General features: G+C 46.7%; 1 protein-coding gene across 1 annotated transcript in view; it reads right to left on the reverse strand.

Moving 5' to 3' along the window:
* The window catches only part of si:dkey-22o22.2 (neural-cadherin), a 294,515-nt gene that overhangs the window by 66,105 nt on the left and 213,297 nt on the right, over window positions 1-15,113 (reverse strand). Inside the window, exon 17 of the mRNA XM_061915447.1 lies at window positions 624-907. Within this exon, the coding sequence (XP_061771431.1) occupies window positions 624-907 (284 nt within the window). The remainder of the gene's footprint in view (window positions 1-623; window positions 908-15,113) is intronic.

Below are 15,113 nucleotides of genomic sequence, written 5' to 3' on the forward strand. Positions count from 1 at the left end.
GGCCTGCCTGTAGTCCAGACCTCAAAATATTATGAAGCCTAAAATAGCACTATGGAGACCCCGGACTGTTGAACAACTTAGGCTGTACATCAAGCAAGAATGGGAAAGAATTCCACCTGAAAAACTTTAAAAACGTGGTCTCCTCAGTTCCCAAACATTTACTGAGTGTTGTTAAAAGGAAAGGCCAAGTAACACAGTGGTAAAAATGCCCCTGTGCCAACTTTTTAAAATTTTTAAATTCTGTTTAAAAGGATTTACAAATCATCGTATTGTGTTTCTATATATACACATTCCGAAATATCCAATGTACTTAGTAAAAAAAAAGTTTGAGAACCACTGTTCTTAACTAAACAAAACTGATGATAATCCACGTTTTTTTTCTCCTTTTGTTCAAATGAGAATCGATAAGAAACAAGCAGAATCGGAACCGGAAACATTTTATGAATTCTCATCTTTAGTACCATCCAATCATAGTGACGCCCTGCGATGAGGTGTCGACTTGTCCAGGGTGTACTCTGCCTTCCGCCCGATTGTAGCTGAGATAGGCGCCAGCGCCCCCCGCAACCCCAAATGGGAATAAGCGGTAGAAAATGGATGGCAATGATAGTGACTTCATTGTGTACCTCCATGATGAAAACAGGAAGTTCCGTCAGCTCCTCCGTGACGACGGCGTGGTATTCCGTCCGGGTGAAGACGGGCGCCTCGTCGTTCCGGTTGACCACCTGCACCACCACCAGCGTCTCGTTCTCCCACTTGCCGTCGGAGGCCACCAGCCGCAGGTCGTAGCGCCGCTCCATCTCGTAGTCCAGCGGCTGCGCCACAAAGATGGTGCCCACCTCCGGCTCCACGTCGAAGGTGCCCATGGTGTTTCCCGCCGCGATCTGGTAGCGCAGCTTGGCGTTGGCACCTGCGGGGAGGACAGGCCACTTAGACCGGCGATTCTCAAATGGCGGTACCCTGGTCAGAGCCGTAGATGGAGAGACTATGGACGAATCGGTTTCAGAGTTGGCGCCTTGTAGTCACGACCAATCAGATAAAGTATCTCTTAAAAGCCCCTCACGGGACCACATGGCGCCATGCTTGGTACCAACTCTGACACGAGTGGAACGCCAAAGAACCACTTGTTAAAATAAAATATTCAAACACAGTGTTACTGTTTAAACAGTTATTAATGTTATAGTGGACGAACTTATGAAGATACACTTGTTAAAGGCCTACTAAAAATGAGATTCCATCCATCCATCCATCTTCTTCCGCTTATCTGAGGTCGGGTCGCGGGGGCAGCAGCCTAAGCAGGGAAGCCCAGACTTCCCTTTACCAAGCCACTTCGTCTAGCTCTTCCCGAGGGATCCCGAGGCGTTCCCAGGCCAGCCGGGAGACATAGTTTTCCCAACGTGTCCTGGGTCTTCCCCGTGGCCTCCTGCCGGTTGGATGTGCCCTAAACACATCCCTAGGGAGGCGTTCGGGGGGCATCCTGACCAGATGCCCGAGCCACCTCACCTGGCTCCTCTCGGTGTGGAGGAGCAGCGGCTTTACTTTGAGTTCATCCCGGATGGCAGAGCTTCTCACCCTATCTCTAAGGGAGAGCCCTGCCACCCGGCGGAGGAAACTCATTTCGGCCGCTTGCACCCGTGATCTTATCCTTTCGGTCATGACCCAAAGCTCATGACCATAGGTGAGGATGGGAACGTAGATCGACTGGTAAATTGAGAGCTTTGCCTTCTGGCTCAGCTCCTTCTTCACCACAACGGATTGATACAACGTCCGCATTACTGAAGACGCCGCACCGATCCGCCTGTCGATCTCATGAGCCACTCTTCCCCCACTCGTGGACAAGACTCCTAGTTACTTGAACTCCTCCACTTGGGGCAGGGTCTCCTCCCCAACCCAGAGATGGCAATCCACCCTTTTCCGGGCGAGAACCATGGACTTGAACTTGGAGGTGCTGATTCTCATCACTTCTCACTCGGCTGCAAACTGATCCAGGGAGAGCTGAAGATCCTGGCCAGATGAAGCCATCAGGACCACATCATCTGCAAAAAGCAGAGATCTGATCCTGCAACCAGATACCCTCAACACCCTGACTGCGCCTAGAAATTCTGTCCATAAAAGTTATGAAGAGAATCGGTGACAAAGGACAGCCTTTGTCATTTTGTACAATATACAAAGTACAATGATAATAAAGTTAATTTCCATGTTGTGGTGGCACATGCGGTTTGCATTTTCCTCCGCTGCGGTTCCACCCAGAGGGCCCGCTGACAGCGCACCCGGACACGCCCCCGCGCTCTTCAAGCGGACCACGCCCACTCTCCGCCGCAGCTGGCCGCAGTCCACACCTGTGACTGATGACGTGAGGCTGTATAAGGGGACCAGTGGACCAGTGGACCAAGGATCGGGGCGGGAATATAGTTCTCAACTGACGTTCAGTAAGCTGCCATCCCGCTTTTTGCGATCCTGCTCTCCCTGTGTTCTGCCCCTTCGTGTTCTCAGTGTGTTTTCTTGTTTCCCCTCCGTAGTACACTCCGTCGTCTCTAAGGTGATCTCACCCTTTTCCCTGGATCTCCCTCTGGACTCCGACTGCCTCCTTTGTTCCTCGACTCCTCGCTTCCGTACATGGACTACTCTGCCTGCATCGCGTCTCTCTACAAGCACCTCCAACACTTTGGTAAGACACTCCAGCTAATCTACACACACATAGTTTTACACCATACACACTTGAGTTTTTGTCACACTTCATGTCCTTGGTTTAATGTTAGTATTGTTTTGTGTTCTTATTGTAAATATCCATCCATCCATCCATTTTCTACCGCTTATTCCCTTTTGGGGTCGCGGGGGGTGCTGGCGCCTATCTCAGCTACAATCGGGCGGAAGGCGGGGTACACCCTGGACAAGTCGCCACCTCATCGCAAGGCCAACACAGATAGACAGACAACATTCACACTCACTTTCAAACACTAGAGCCAATTTAGTGTTGCCAATCAACCTGTCCCCAAGTGCATGTCTTTGGAAGTGGGAGGAAGCCGGAGTACCCGGAGGGAACCCACGCATTCACGGGGAGAACATGCAAACTCCACACAGGAAGATCCCGAGCCTGGATTTGAACCCAGGACTGCAGGAACTTCGTATTGTGAGGCAGACGCACTAACCCCTCTTCCACCGTGAAGCCCTATATTGTAAATATTGTAAATATATATATATATATATATATATATATATATATATATATATATATATATATATATATATATATATATATATATATATATATACCACATATATAATAAATCTGGAACACATTTCCAGTGAGGGTTGGACTCCGCCAAGGCTGTCCTTTGTCACTGATTCTGTTCATAACTTTTATGGACGGAATTTCTAGGCGCAGTCAAGGCGTTGAGGGGTTCCGGTTTGGTGGCCGCGGGATTAGGTCTCTGCTTTTTGCAGATGATGTGGTCCAGATGGCTTCATCTGGCCGGGATCTTCAGCTCTCACTGGATCGGTTCGCAGCCGAGTGTGAAGCGGCCGGAATGAGAATCAGCACCTCCAAGTCCGAGTCCAAGGTTCTCGCCTGGAAAAGGGTGGAATGCCATCTCCGGGTTGGGGAGGAGACCCTGCCCCAAGTGGAGGAGTTCAAGTACCTAGGAGTCTTGTTCACGAGTGAGTGAAGAGTGGATCGTGAGATCGACAGGCGAATCGGTGCGGCGCCTTTTTAGTAATGCGGACGTTGTACCGATCCGTTGTGGTGAAGAAGGAGCTGAGCCGGAAGGCAAAGCTCTCAATTGACCGGTCGATCTACATTCCCATCCTCACCTATGGTCATGAGCCTTGGGTCATGACCGAAAGGACAAGATCACGGGTACAAGCGGCCGAAATGAGTTTCCTCCGCCGTGTGACGGGGCTCTCCCTTAGAGATAGGGTGAGAAGCTTTGCCATCCGGGAGGAACTCAAAGTAAAGCCGCTGCTCCTCCACATCGAGAGGAGCCAGATGAGGTGGTTCGGGCACCTGGTCAGGATGCCACCCAAACGCCTCCCTAGGGAGGTGTTTAGGGCACTTCCAACCGGTAGGAGGCCACGGGGAAGACCCAGGACACGTTGGGAAGACTATGTCTCCCGGCTGGCCTGGGAACGCCTCGGGATCCCCCAGGAAGAGCTAGACGAAGTGGCTGGGGAGAGGGAAGTCTGGGCTTCCCTTCTTAGGCTGCTGCCCCCGTGACCCGACCTCGGATAAGCGGAAGAAGATGGATGGATGGATAATAAATCTCTGTACACTACTGCCACCAGGTGTTAGTCTCCCGTCATCTCCCTTAGTAAACCATAACACATGTTTTTCTTTCTTTACTAGAGAAAACCGAAACTAAGCCAAAATTGAAGACGCTGGCAGGCCACGCTTGTTTGTACACAAGTAGTTTGGACACCCCGAGATTAGAGTAAACGTTGATTTTTACTAAAAACCTTCCTGCATAGACCAGAACTAAAATATCGACATCATTTCAATGAGATCCTTTCATTTTTGTCCCCCTTGGTAAAGCAACAGAAATGTGTTTTGTACATTCAAACGCACGCACGCACGCACGCACGCACGCACGCACGCACGCACGCACGCACGCACGCACGCACGCACGCACGCACGCACGCACGCACGCACGCACGCACGCACGCACGCACACACACACACACACACACACACACACACACACACACACACACACACACACACACACACACACACACACACACACACACACACACACACACACACACACACACACACACACACACACACACACACACAGGTTATCATTTTGAATGGGGATCGTGACTTGTGGGGACCCATACAAAAAATTTGGTAAAATGTCCACTGCCCAGTTAGCAAATACACGTCTTTAAATCTCTGGATTGGTGAAGTAATGTGCTGATCATTCTTACTGGGGACCCTGGGGAAAAAAGAGTTAATATGGTTCATCGGGATCAAATTTCAATAATTTTGCATAATTCACACACATTTGTACGTGAATACTGAGGACCTTTTAAAATAAAGGGAATATGTGCAAACGACTCAACCTTAAACTAACCAGTAAACATGTTTTATGGGCCAAAGCTTAAAAATCACTTTGGCGTCTTCAGAATGGATCTGAATATCATTAAAAAAGGTTTCCCTTTTTTCGTCCCCATACCGTCAGAAGTCCCCCGAAAGGTGACACACACACACACACACACACACACACGCACACACACGCACACACACACACACACACACACACACACACACACACACACACACACACACACACACACACACACACACACACACACACACACACACACACACACACACACACAGAGTCATGATGGGCGCCCAGAGGCAGGTCCGTCTGGGTCGGGCTTGCACAACATTTACTGGCACCAAGGAGAGTTTAGCAGACTATCACCATCTGTGGAGACATGCAGGACCTTCATCATCACACTGGAGTGTCTGTAAGTGTGTGTGTGCAAAAGCTGAAGCTTACCGGCCCTTCACAGCCTCTGAACACGATGTGTCGTGACACTCAGCGAGTTGCTGAGTGTGTGTGTGGAGTAATGTGTGTAAAGGGAGTAGCTCCAGCGGTTCATTGCCTGCAGCAGCCTCACTAATGATCAGCGAGGCCATATGGCATTGCCCTCTTCACACACACACACACACACACACACACACACACACACACACACACACACACACACACACACACACACACACACACACACACACACACACACACACACACACACACACACACACACGGGGGGCTGATTTAATTTGTGGCCTAGCAGGAGGCTCCAAAATGAGATTAAGGTCAGTAGTGAGCTCCTTGTGAGGTGGACCTGAGGGGAAAGTTGTCCCTCAGCTGCGTCTGCAGGTCGACTCTCTGAAGGACTAACGCCACCGCTGCTGAAAGTTTCATGGCATTCATGATTTCAAGGAATGAAAAAGAGATATTGAGGAGTTTTCACAAAGCGTCATTAACTCTCATTTAACAAAAATGGTTTTAATGATAGATGAACGACTAAAACCCAAAGTAATATATTAACAATTTTGGTAAATTTATGCCTCCAACTGCCGTTGCAAAACGTCTCATGAGCACCAAAATATTACAAAACCGGAAACCAGTGAAGTTGGCACGTTGTGTAAACCATAAATAATCGTAAATTTCCCCCCAAAAATTTGACCTATGTTCAATTGAATAGACTACAAACACAAGATATTTAACATTCGAACGCAGAAACATTGTTGTTTATAGCAAATATATTATCTCATTTTGCATTTGAAGCCTGCAGCATGTTTCAAAAAAGCTGGCACACATGGCAACAAAGACTGAGAAAGTTGAAGAATGCTCATCAAACACTTATTTAGAACATCCCACAGGTGAACCGGCTAATTGGGAACGGGTGGGTGCCAGAATTGGGTATAAAAGCAGCTTCCGTGAAATGCTCAGTCATTCACAAACAAGGACGGGGCGAGGGTCACCACTTTGTCAACAAATGTGTGAGCAAATTGTCAAACAAATTAAGAACAACATGTTTCAACGAGCTGTTGCAAGGAATTTAAAGATTTCACCATCTACGGTCCGTAATATCATCAAAAGGCTTCACGGTGGCAGAGGGGTTAGTGCGTCTGCCTCACAACACGAAGGTCCTGCAGTCCTGGGTTCAAATCCAGGCTCGGGATCTTTCTGTGTGGAGTTTGCATGTTCTCCCCGTGAATGCGTGGGTTCCCTCCGGGTACTCCGGCTTCCTCCCACCTCCAAAGACATGCACCTGGGGATAGGTTGATTGGCAACACTAAATTGGCCCTAGTGTGTGAATGTGAGTGTGAATGTTGTCTGTCTATCTGTGTTGGCCCTGCGATGAGGTGGCGACTTGTCCAGGGTGTACCCCGCCTTCCGCCCGACTGTAGCTGAGATAGGCGCCAGCGCCCCCCGCGACCCCGAAAGGGAATAAGCGGTAGAAAATGGATGGATGGGTTCTGAGAATTTGGAGAAATCACTGCGCGTTAACGGCAAGGCCTTGACCTTCGATACTGCATCAAAAAACCGATATCAGCGTGTAAAGGATATCACCACATGGGCTCAGGAACACTTCAGAAAACTACTGTCAGTAACTAAAGTTGGTCGCTACATCTGTAAGTGCAAGTTAAAACTCTACTATGCAAAGCCAAAGCCGTTTATCAACAACACCCAGAAACACGGCCAGCTTTGCTGCACCTGAGCTCATCAAAGATGGACTGATGCAAAGTGGAAAAGTGTTCTGTGGTCTGACGAGTCCACATTCCAATTTTTTGGTGGAAACTGTAGATTTTGTATCTTCTGGACCAAAGCGGAAAAGAACCATCCGGATTGTTATAGACGCAAAGTTGAAAAGCCAGCATCTGTGATGGTGTGGGGGTGTATTAGTCGCCAAGGCATGGGTAACTTACACATCTGTGAAGGCACCATTAATGCTGAAAGGTACACACAGGTTTTGGAGGAACAAATGTTGCCATCCAAACAACGCTATCATGGACGCCCCTGCTTATTTCAGCAGGACAAAAAGAGTTAATTTCATTAGAAAAAGCTGAAATGTCAATGCTAATAATGATACAGTTTGTTATGTATAACACAAAGTCGGTACTCATTTTTGATATTTAATATGTCTGTGGAATAAAAAAAAAATATATCAAAATATCCCTGGCATACTTTGACTTTTCACATTTTGTATCGAATTTTGTGCTGATTCTCTTCACCTTACGTGTTTTTGATCTTTTTTCTTATATTTTTACGACTCAGAGTTAACGTGATCATCCATCCATCCATTTTCTGCCGCTTATTCCCCTTGGGGTCACGGGGGGCGCTGGTGCCTATCTCAGCTACAATCGGGCAATCAATGTTTATTTATATAGCCCTAAATCACAAATGTCTCAAAGGGCTGCACAAGCCACAACGACATCCTCGGTTCAGATCCCACATGGGGGCAAGGAAAAACTCAACCCAGTGGGGTGACAATGAGAAACCTTGGAGAGGACCACATGGTTTACGCGTTAACGATAAGTCCTAACTCCTTTTTGACCCTCGGGCTTCACTCACAAATTACACATGGACATACGCCCATAAATAATACTTTTCAAAATAAAAGCAGCACAGTTGTATTGCACGCACGACATAGATGTTTTTTAAAAATGATTTTGTAATGTGTGATTGCCGCTGTTCACATTCACTCACATCACACACGCGCATACGTCCACACGGAAGTCATACAAATAACGCTTTTCAAAACAAAAGCAGCACCGTTGTATTTTACACTCGACATAGATACTTATTTACATCTATTTTGTAATTTATGATTGGCCTCACGCGGTCATTCTGTGTTTTAAGACATGCACAAATTGTGTTTTTAGTGTTTTCCTGCCTTCTCCTTTCTCTGCACCTGTGCTTTTAGTGATTCGTCCTCGGCGAGGGGCGGACCTTGAGGCACACCTGCTCGCAATTAGCACACCAGTATTTAGGCTCGTCATCGTCAGCTTGGCCTCGCCGGTTATTATCTCCAGTACTCCTGTGGTGCATTCACCTGGTATGTTTTCATTCCTTTGTCCTGAATTCCCTAACCTCCTGTGCGTTTATCCCCTAGTCCCCCTGAAGTAAAAAGGATAACTTTTGTTGGACTCTTGCCATGCTCAGTGTGCCCTGGCCCTTTCTCCTGCCGACCGCTGAGGAAGCTTTTTTGTCCAGATTTCATGGTGTGCGCTTCTGCCCCATCGACCATAGTTATCCCTTTTTGTCTAATTAATTTTTTTCATTTCTGTAATTCCACCCTCTCCCCCGTCTCTGCATCCTGGGGTCACCCCCACTTTACCAAGATCTTAACACGAATGCTAAAATGTGACTTGAACATTGCCGGTATGTCTTTTGATCAACTTCACTTTAGTTTGGAGTGTGTGTGTGTGTGTGTGTGTGAGAACACATCCACTGAGTGTGTGTATGCGACTGTATCTAAGTGTGTGCGCTTCAGAAAGTGTTTATGTGTTTAAGTGTGTGTGTGTGTACGTGTGCACTGAAGCTCCAGGCGACACTGGAGTTGAACAGCCGACTCGGCAGAATTTTAAACAGCCTTTTGATCTCATTACCAGGCGCACTTAGTTCGGCAAATTTTCCACTCGGAGGGCCGAGCAGGATGCTGAAATCACACAGGGTGACAAAGAGATGCGCAGCCTAATCAGCTTTAGAGGAAGGCGGGGTGGGGGTGAGGGGGGGTGGTGGGGCTGGGTGGGGGTTCATCCATGCTGCGCTCTGCCTTTTATTATCTCAACAAACCCCGAATCAAGACGAGCACATGAATAGTACAAACAGCTCCTATTTTGGACATACTGGGCCGATGTGAGGAATTATGACGTCCATCAATCTTCCTCCGCTTATCCGATGTCGGGTCGCAGGGGCAGCAGCCTCAGGAGGGAACCTCAGACTTCCCTCTCCCCAGCCACTTCGTCCAGCTCCTCCCGGGGGATCCCGAGGCGTTCCCAGATCAGCCGGGAGACATACAGTAGTCTTCCTGACGTGTCCTGGGTCTTCTCAGTGGCCTCCTACCGGTCGGAGGTGCCCTAAACACCTTCCTAGGGAGGCGTTCGGATGGCATCTTGACCACCTCATCTGGCTCCTCTCCATGTGGAGCAGCACCAGCATTACTTTGAGCTCCTCACGGATGACAGAACTTCTCACCCTCTCTCTAATCGAGAGCCCCCCACCCGGCGTAGGAAACTCATTTCGGGGATCACCCACATCTGCGGTCCTCTCCAATGTTTCTCATAGTCATTCACATTGACATCCCATTGGGTTGTGAGTTTTTCCTTGCCCTTACGCGGCTCTGAACCGAGGATGTCGTTGTGGCTTGTGCAGCCCTTTGAGACACTTGTGATTTAGGGCTATATATGTATATAAACATTGATTGATTAATTGATTGATAGGAATATACGATAGCTAACCGCTAACAGCAAGCTATTCAATCAATCAATCAATCAATCAATCAATGTTTACTTATATAGCCCTAAATCACGAGTGTCTCAAAGGGCTGCACAAGTCACGACGACATCCTTGGCTCAGATCCCACAACGGGACAAGGAAAAACTCAACTCGGCTGGCGCTCCTGAATGTGAACAAATGACATGGGAAGCTCTACACGGACCTCGATTGTTGATGTTTTCATTATTACAAAATCTTTTGTCATTTTTTTTTAATGTTTATAAACTCAGGAGAAATATGTCCCTGGACACAGGAGAACTTTGAGTATGACCAATGTATGATCCTGTAACTACTTGGTTTCAGATTGATACCAACATTTGCAGTATCACCCAAAACTAATGTAAAGTATCCAAACAACAGACGAATAAGTGATTATTACATTTTAACAGAAGTGTAGGTAGAGAAAGTAAGCAGATATTAACAGTAAACGAACAAGTAGATCAATAATCGGGGCGGTATCACTCGGTTGGTAGAGCGGCCGTGCCAGCAACTTGAGGGTTCCCGGTTCGATCCCTGCTTCCGCCATCCTAGTCACTGCTGTTGTGTCCTTGGACAAGACCACTTTACCCACCTGCTCCCAGTGCCACTCAGATATTGGGTTTCACTATGTAAAGCCCTTTGAGTCACTAGAGAAAAGCGCTATATAAATATAATTCACTTCGTTTCACATTTCCTACTGTCTGTCCGTCATAGTTTTGACAAAATAATAGAAAGGGAAATGACACATACTGTTACAGCATACCCTAGCCGCCGAGTTAGAAAGTGAAGAAAGTTTTTATTGCCATCAAAGCCTTTGTGTCATGTCTTGTGATCATGTTCTGTTTAGTTATGTTAGTTTTGTTTTTGACTCCATTAGTTCCGGTTTTTGCAGCACCCTGGTTTGTTTTCGTTTCCGTGACAACTTTTAGTTTCACCTGCCTCATTTGTTTGAACTCACGCACCTGTTGTTAATCAATCAATCAATCAATCAATGTTTACTTATATAGCCCTAAATCACTAGTGTCTCAAAGGGCTGCACAAACCACCACGACATCCTCGGTAGGCCCACATAAGGGCAAGGAAAACTCACACCCAGTGGGACATTGGTGACAATAATGACCCAGTGGGACGTCGGTGACAATGATGACTATGAGAACCTTAGAGAGGAGGAAAGCAATGGATGTCGAGCGGGTCTAACATGATACTGTGAAAGTTCAATCCACAATGGATCCAACACAGTCGCGAGAGTCCCGTTCACAGCGGAGCCTGTCATTTTCTGTTCACGGTGGAAGAGGGGTTAGTGCGTCTGAATCACAATACGAAGGTCCTGAGTAGTCCTGGGTTCAATCCCGGGCTCGGGATCTTTCTGTGTGGAGTTTTCATGTTCTCCCCGCGACTGCGTGGGTTCCGTCCGGGTACTCCGGCCATCTCCCACTTCCAAAGACATGCACCTGGGGATAGGTTGATTGGCAACACTATATTGGCCCTAGTGTGTGATTTGTGAGAGTGAATGTTGTAGCAATGAGGTGGCGACTTGTCCAGGGTGTACGCCGCCTTCCGCCCGATTTTAGCTGAGATAGGCACCAGCGCCCCCCGCGACCCCAAAGGAAATAAGCGGTAGAAAATGGATGGATTTTCTGTTGGTCGTTCTGGTGTCATCACTCTTGTTTTTGCTCTGTCCATGCCATTGTTCGTACTGATGTTCTGTGTTCATGCTGCTTTGCTCATGTCACAGTAAGTGTTGTCTGTTTTATGTTCATACTTTATGTTTAAGTATTAGTTTTGTTCCCTGCGTTAAGTTTTGTGCCTCCACTGTGAGTGCCTTTTGTTTGTAGCTTTTGAGTTAAGATTAAAATCATGTATTTACCTTCACGCCAGGTCATGTCCCCTTCTTTTGCATTTTCGAAGGAAAAAACCCCCCCACTTAAATAGTGATTTACATGATTAACGAGAGGTTCGTGAATTCAAACACCTGCACGACCAACAGAAAATGACAGGCTTAAATAGTGATTGACATGATTAACAACCGGTGCGTGAGTTCAAACACCAGCACGACCAACAGAAAATGACAGGCTTAAATAGTGATTAACATGATTAACAACAGGTGCGTGAATTCAAACAAATGAGGCAGGTGAAACTAAACAAAATAGAACATAACTAGACATAATCCGAACCACGGAACATGACACTTTGTTTGCTTACTTACTACTAAAACAGATCTAGTTTAGTCTTCTAAAGATGACTCTTTGTATACAGCACTTATATTGGACTTCAGTAGATGCAGAAGCCATGGAGAAGTCTCTGTGGAAGGTGAACGACGCCTCAGAGAGTCTGAACAGTTGACGTCAAAGCGATACCATCGTGTTTTTCGATAGGCCGGACAATGGAAGAGTGAAAGGTTAAAAAAAAAAAGTAAAACAAGCAAATGTCACTTTCCTTCACTTGAGGCTGCGAGTGAACGCAAACCGGCGACGTCATTAAGACGAGGAGAGACGGAGCGAGCGACGCTTGTTTTGTTGATGTGGGCCCTCCTGCTGCTTATTGGCAGAGAGCGGAGCAGGAAGAGGAGCGAGGGACAAACACAAACAAAGAGGCAAACATCAAAACTATCCGGCTCAAGGGAGCGGCGACGGCGCTCGCTAACGAGCGGCGGCAAGGAGGTGACGGCTGCCGGGTTTCATCGCGCAGCTTGGAGGCGGTCGACGGAAACCGAGTTACAAAAATGTAGCTAAAGGGGACCTAAGGTGATTTTAATCTATATCTACACGTCCTTAGAAAAAAGGTATTGGATATGCAGTAGAGATGTCCGATAATATCGGACTGCCGATATTATTGGCAGACAAATGCTTTAAAATGTGATATTGAAAATTATCGCTATCAGTTTCAAAAAGTAAAATTTATGAATTTTTAAAACGCCGCTTTAAGGAGTGGTACACAGACGTAGGGAGAAGTACAGAGCGACAATAAACCTTAAAGGCACTTTTGTGTGCCGGCCCAATCACATAATATCTACGGCTTTTCACACACACAAGTAAATGCGAGGCATACTTGGTCAACAGGCATACAGGTCACACTGAGGGTGGCCATATAAACAACTTGAGCACTGTTACAAATATGCGCCATACTGTGAACCCACACCAAACAAGAATGATAAATCACATTTCGGGAGAACATCCGCACCGTAACACAACACAACATTTGGGACGGCGAAACCCAGTGAGATAGCGGCCGTGCGCAACGCGAGGGTCCCTGGTTCAATCCCCACCTAGTACCAACCTCGTCACGTCCGTTGTGTCCTGAGCAAGACACTTCACCCTTGCTCCTGATGGGTGCTGGTTAGCGCCTTGCATGGCAGCTCCCTCCATCAGTGTGTGAATGTGTGTGAATGGGTGAATGTGGAAATAGTGTCAAAGCGCTTTGAGTACCTTGTAGGTAGAAAAGCGCTATACAAGTACAACCCATTTATCATTTATTTATACATGGATGATACAGCAGAGGATTGGGAGAATGGCATGTGGTCAGATGAAACCAAAATAGAACTTTTTGGTATAAACTCAACTCGTCGTGTTTGGAGGAAGAAGAATACTGAGTTGCATCCCAAGAACACCATACCTACTGTGAAACATGGGGGTGGAAACATCATGCTTTGGGACTGTTTTTCTGCTAAGGGGACAGGACGATTGATCCGTGTTAAGGAAAGAATGAATGGGGCCATGTATCGTGAGATTTTGAGCCAAAACCTCCTTCCATCAGAATGGTTGACCAAATACTTATTTTTCACCATAATTTACAAATAAATTCTTTAAAATTCCTACATTGTGAATTCCTGGATTTTTTTTCCACATTCTGTCTCTCACAGTTGAAGTGTACCTATGATGACAATTACAGACCTTTTAAAGGCCTACTGAAACCCACTACTACCGACCACGCAGTCTGATGGTTTATACATCAATGATGAAATATTAACATGAAACTTTACTATGGATCACAGCGAACATGGATCCTGACCGAATGACAACCAGCAGGTTTCGGTGAGAAAATTGTGGTAAAAAGTCGCTTCTTACCCGAGATCAGATGAGCTTGTGCCGTCCATAAAGCTGCCGTCGACTTCCCTGAGACACTGCGCGTCAAGACACCCGTGGACACACACCTCCGACTATCAGGTAATATTAAACTCACTAAAACACTAGCAACACAATAAAAAGATAAGAGATTTCCCAGAATTATCCTAGTAAATGTGTCTAAAAACATCTGAATCCGTCCCAATGCAATCGCGTTTTTTTTTTCTTTCTAGTCCGTCGCTATCAATATTCTCAAACACGAATCTTTCATCCTCACTCAAATTAATGGGGAAATTGTTGTTTTCCCGGTCCGAATAGCTGTTTTTGTTGGAGGCTCCCATTAAAAACAATGTGAAGATGTGAGGAGCCATCAACTTGTGACGTCATCGTCTGCGACTTCCGGTAGAGGCAGGGGTTTTCTCCAGGTGCGAACTTTATCGTGGATGTTCTCTACTAAATACTTTCAGCATAAATATGGCAATATCGCGAAATTATCAAGTATGACACACAGAATTGACCTGCTATCCCCGTTTAAATAAGAAAATCTCATTTCAGTAGGCCTTTTAGTGGGAGAACTTGCACAATCGGTGGCTGACTAAATACTTTTTTGCCCTACTGTATATATATCATTGCACATTACTGCACTCTGTTGTCTGTTGCCGTCATCTCCCCTCAGTAACCATTTCCAGGGTGGAACTGTCATAGGATGCCACCTGTGCAACAAATCCAGTTGTGTAATTGTTTAGCTCCTAAATATTCCAAAGTCAACTTTGTTATAAGAAAAGTGAACTGTTTGGGAACAACAGCAACTCAGCCACCAAGTGGTAAACCAAGTAAATCGACAGAGAGGGGTCAGCGGATGCCGAACCAGATAGTGCAAAGACTTTCTGCCCAGTCCGTCGCTACAGAGCTCCAAACTTCATGTGACCTTCCAATTAGCCCACGTACAGTACGCAGAGAGCTCCCTGGAATGGGTTTCCATGGCCGAGCAGCTGCATCTAAGCCACCAAGTCACCAATCATGTCGCCACTGGACTCTAGAGCAGTGGTGACGC

The sequence above is a fragment of the Nerophis ophidion genome, linkage group LG11 (assembly GCF_033978795.1).
Source record: "Nerophis ophidion isolate RoL-2023_Sa linkage group LG11, RoL_Noph_v1.0, whole genome shotgun sequence".
Taxonomy (NCBI): Eukaryota; Metazoa; Chordata; class Actinopteri; order Syngnathiformes; family Syngnathidae; genus Nerophis; species Nerophis ophidion.